The sequence below is a fragment of the Leucopleurus acutus genome (assembly GCF_964270905.1).
Source record: "Leucopleurus acutus genome assembly, chromosome: 8".
Classification (NCBI taxonomy): Eukaryota; Metazoa; Chordata; class Mammalia; order Artiodactyla; family Delphinidae; genus Leucopleurus; species Leucopleurus acutus.
In genome coordinates, this window is record NC_139151.1 from 98,771,342 (window position 1) to 98,776,812 (window position 5,471).

General features: G+C 40.0%; 1 protein-coding gene across 1 annotated transcript; it reads right to left on the reverse strand.

Moving 5' to 3' along the window:
* Positions 1-3,750: 3,750 nt before the first annotated feature.
* Positions 3,751-4,654, reverse strand: OR10V1 (olfactory receptor family 10 subfamily V member 1; the record flags this gene model as incomplete). Its single annotated transcript, XM_082844073.1, is given in 2 exon segments — positions 3,751-3,963; positions 3,965-4,654. Coding segments are annotated over 2 exon segments (903 nt in total), but the record flags the coding sequence as incomplete, so codon positions are not given.
* Positions 4,655-5,471: the final 817 nt, after the last annotated feature.

The following is a 5,471-nucleotide window of genomic DNA, read 5'->3' on the forward strand; positions in this document are numbered from 1 at the left end:
TAACATCCTAAGTTGTTAGGGAGTCTAGGAAGTCTAAATCCTTTTAGGTTCTGAAGTTTGTGAACACTCACCAGATGGTGGTTGGAACAGATTATGTACAGGCCAAGTTGCCTCCACAAGTTGTACATCGACTGCAAAAGTCAAAGACCATCTAGTACCATACCCCTGGGTAGGTAGGCTGTCTAATTGGACTGGCAAAATACAGATCAGAAAATTGTCCCATACAAGTCAAACACATGGAGAATATTCACACGCACATGCATACACACAGCCTAGCTAGTTATCTGCTGTCCACATTGCTCTCATGCACATTTCTTTTATTTTTAATTTTCTTTATTTATTATAGAGATATAATCGACATATTAGTTTCAGGTATAAGACATAATGATTCAATATTTGTATATATTGTAAAATGATCATCACAACAAGTCTAGTTAATATCTGTCACCACACATAGTTACAAATTTCTTTTTCTCATGATGAGAACTTTTAAGTTCTACTCTCTTAGTAACTTGTAAATGTACAATTCAGTATTATTAACTATACTCACCATGCTGTACATTACATCCCTAGGACTTATTTATTTTTGGAACTGGAATTTTGTAGCTTTTGACCCCTCCCTTCACCCATTTTGCCTCCTCTCTCCCCGCCCCACCCACCTCTGACAACCACCCATGTGTTCTCTGTATCTATGAGTTTGCTTTTTTGTTTTTAAGAATATAGAACACTTCACAAATTTGCGTGGGATCCTTGCACAAGGACCATGCTAATCTTTTCAGTATCATTCCAATGTTAGTATATGTGCTGCAAAAGGAGCGCTCATTTCTCTTTTTTCCTTTAGTTAAAAAAATTGAGATATAGTTGATTTACAATATTATTTAAGTTTCAGGTGTACAACATTGTGAGTCACAATTTTTATAGATTATACTCTAGTTATTATAAGATATTGGCTATATTCCCTGTGCTGTACAATATATCCTTGTAGCTTATTTAATTTATACATAGTAGTCTGTACCTCCTAATCTCCTACTCCTATCTTGCCCCTCCTTCTTCCCTCTCCCCACTGGTAACCACTAGTTTGTGCTCTATATCTGTGAGTCTGTTTCTTTTTTGATATATTCACTAGTTTGTTTTATTTTTTATATTCCATGTGTAAGTGATAACATATAATATTTGTCTTTCTCTTTCTGACTTATTTTACTAGTGGGTTTCCAAACGATAAAATAGCTATCTCAATGCCAATCTCTAGTAAAATTCTGGAAGTGCATGATTGGGCAGATAACTTGTAAGCGTTTGAAAAACCTGGTGATGACTAAGAGCCCATAGGAAGTTACTGAAGACAAATGCACCTCACTTTAAAAATAAGGCTTCTAAATGGTTAAGTTTATATAAGTGCTACAGTGTATTTTGATTGTATGGAAGGATTTGATACGCTTCCTATGATATCCTTCTTGGAGAGATGGTTTATTATAGATTGGATGGCGAATTGGTTATTTTTTTGCTGCAAAAGAAACCACTCCAAACTTAAGGGCTTAAAATAGCAATGATTTTATTTGCCCAGGTTTCTGTGGGTCAGCATTTTGGCCTAGCTCAACTGGGCAGTTCTTCTGCTGGTCTTACTGGGGTCACTAATGTGGCTGCAGTCATCTGGTGGATTGACTGGAATTGGTCTAGGGAGCCTCAACTTGACATCCAATTTGTGTTCTACAAGGTGTCATTCTAGGCCTGGTTTCTTCACATGTCAGTCTCAGGGCAGCAAGAGAGGACAGGCACCAAAGGGTAAGGGTAAAACCTCTGCCTGCAACAAAGCAAGTCACATATCCATGGGTGACAGGGGTCACCTAAAAACATGGATACAGGATGATGGGGTCAACAGGGAGTGGGGATCATAATGGTGACAGTGTAACACAGATGGTGTTAACTGAGCAGGTTTCTATCTAGTTGGACAACAGTTGTCACAGAGGAGGACTACCATAGATGCTGCATTCATCCTGTCCTCTTTTAGATATTTGTTAATGACTTAGACAAAGGAAATGAATGCAATTTTGGCCATGACACAAAATTATGATGAATAAAATAAATCCTGAAGATGACTTGTCAGTTTAGTCACTTGGCCAAAACTAATAAAAACACAATATATCAGTGTTAAATGAAAAGTCTTCCATGTATGTTAGTAAAATAAATTATGAGAAGGCAGCATTGAAAGACATATGAAAACTATATTTGATACCATATTTATGAAACTAAAAGGATCAAGATGAATTAATAGAAACATAGTTCACAGGTAAAAGTAGCAGTTCCCCAGAACAAAATATTCCCAGTGTATTTTGTTTATTTCTGAAAATTTGCAGAAGAATATGGAGCTAGGGAAAATCTAGAAGGTGACCTGTATGATGAGAGGGTTCAAATATAATCTCCTGGAAAATGGTACAAATGAACCAGTTTGCAGGGCAGAAATAGAGACACAGATGCAGAGAACAAACGTATGGACACCAAGGGGGGGAAGTGGTGGGAGGGGTGGTGGTGGTGGGATGAATTGGGAGATTGGGACTGACATGTATACACTAACATGTATAAAATAGATAACTAATAAGAAACTGCTGTATAAAAAAATAAATAAAATTAAATTAAAAAAAATGTAATATCCTGGAGGAAGAGTTGATGGAGTACTTGCTCTAGAGAAAAGAGGACTGAAGACTTATAGAAGATGCACAATCGATCCTAACACATGTGAAGAGCTGTCATGTAGAAGAGAGCTCTTAGGGAGGAAAAGCAGGATCAGTGGGAGGAAGTTGTTTGTAGATAGACTTTAGCTCAAGGTAAGGTACAGTACTTTAACAACTGGAGTTGTCCAGCGAGGAATGGAGTGTCTTACAAGTTAATGATCTCTCTCCTTGGAAGCTCAAGCAGAGTCTGGAACACTCTCTGAGATAGAAGAGATCCTCAAGGAATCCAAATTCAATGATGCCCACTTTCTTCCTCTCCTATATTTTCACTTATTAAATTAAAGAACATTTCCTCCATTATTACTATGCTTTTTATTACTGGGGTGCTCTTTAAACGTTATGAACAGAATCATGAGTTTTCATTTTGGTTAACAAAACAGGAAATGTAAAAAAAATTCCTCCTTCCTTTGGCTAACGGCAAAGCCTCTTTTTTTTTTTTTCCCATTCAGGGTCTGCTGGGCCAATATTTAGAACATAATGTTATGACCTTGGAAGGAACACATCTCTGCCACTTCAGAAATAAGGAAACTGAAGCCTAGAGAGATGGAGAAACTTGCACGAGGTAACGTATATTCTTACTGGCGGAGCGAGCTTAGAACAAGGGGAGTGTCATTGTGTGAAGACAGCTTAGTGTTTAGATTTCCGAATACTCGTGTTCTCATCCTGGATATGTCTTTTGTTAGCTACTTTAGTTTTCTTTTCTAAAAATGAAGACAATTATACTTATTATAGGCTGAGTGAGATAACCCACATAAAGTACCTAGGACGCAGTAGAGGTCCAATAAATAAATGCTGAAGCTCCTGCATCCATGCCCAGGACATCATGTTACCCTGTGCGATAAAGCTTTATTTCAATTAGTAGTATTCATTTCCTCCGGTGCATTCATTATTCTTCTAGAATACTATGTCTCAGCTTGTTGAGGACAGTCCTGGCTCATGTATATCATCCCAGCATAATTATTAACTGCATCCCATTTCATTCTCAGAAGTGTCCTGATTTAAATAAGTCGTAGAACTATCCTACCTAAAACGCGCTTAGTGCCCTCCTTAGGGCATCTTTCAATTCCTTGTTCCTCATACTATAGATCAAGGGGTTTAAAATGGGAGTGATAGAAGTGTAGACCACAGACACCACGGGGTCCATCTCAGGAGAGTAGCTGGAACTGGGGGACAAGTATATAAAGCTGGTGCAGCCATACTGCAGGAGGACCACTAAGATGTGCGAAGAGCAGGTTGGGGAAGGCTCGGTGGTGCCCTTCTGCTGACTGGATCTGTAAAATAGCTTCCACGGTGAAGACGTAGGAGATGGAGGTTACTGAGAGAGGGATGCTTAGGACGATGAAGCTGACGATAGTTTGGTGAACGTGCGTGTCTGCACAAGCCAGGCGCACGACGGCAGGCATGTCACAGTAGAAGTGGTAGATTTCGCTGTTGTTGCAGAATGGGAGATGGAAGATTAAAATAGTCAGTGGTAGCGACAGCAGGAACCCCAGTACCAGGGATCCTACCATCAACTCCACACACAAGGGCCAGCTCATGATGAGGGTGTATCGTAGAGGGTAGCAGATTGCTATAAACCGGTCATAAGCCATGACTGCAAGCAGGACACGATCAACCCCACCCAAGAAGACAAAGAAAAACATTTGGGTGCCACATCCAGTGATAGAAACAGGAGTTTTGCCCATTGAAAGAAGGTTTTCCAAGGCCAGTGGGGTGATGGAAGATGTATAGAAGATTTCCAGAACTGCCAAGTTAGCCAGGAAAAAGTACCTGGGGGCGTGGAGAGAGTGGTTAATCTGGACAGTAACTGCAATGATGGCATTTCCACTGAGGCTGGTCAGGTACATCACCAGGAAAGCCACAGAAATCACCACCTGTACCTTTGGGTCAGCTGAGAATGGACGAAAGAAGAATAGTATCTTTGCAGTTTTTTGTATCAAACAGTTGTTTGATTGTATCAAACAGTTTTATTTATTTCTTCCATGGGTATGGCATTGGACCTACGAAAAGGAAAGATGACACCGTCTCTAGGTACCTCTCATTTAATACGATGCTTTCCCAACATTTCCATTCATGGAAGTACTTTGGCAATTATGTGCACACTTTCATTTCAAAGCAGATCATGGAACATTATCATGTGTACATTTGCCACCTTTACCCTCAAGTACTGAAGACTGAGAAATCCTCAGTGGTGGGGATTTTGATGATCTTTGCTTTAATTCCAGTGCCTAGCATAGTACCTGATAGAGAAAGTTTTCCAAGAAGTATTTGCTGAATGAATTAATGAATAAAGTCAATTTAAAGTTCAAAGGTACAAAATAGATAAAATAGGGCTTCCCTGGTGGCGCAGTGGTTGACAGTCCGCCTGCCGATGCAGGGGACGCGGGTTCGTGCCCCAGTCCGGGAAGATCCCACGTGCCGCGGAGCGGCTGGGCCCGTGAACCATGGCAGCTGAGCCTGCGCATCTGGAGCCTGTGCTCCGCAACGGGAGAGGCCACAACAGTGAGAGGCCCGCGTACTGCAAAAACAAACAAACAAAAACAAAATAGATAAAATAGGGTATCAATTCATTATGGGAAACTTGAAATGGGAAATTTTAGGAATGTATAAATAGCTGTGTGTCGTAGTTTAAAGAAAATTGTGCTAGAGCTACATTGGGATATTGCGTCACAAGCTCTGTAATTTAGCTCAAAACCCAGAGACTTTATTGAGTCATTTTGCTTCCTCTCCTTTATCCAATAAATA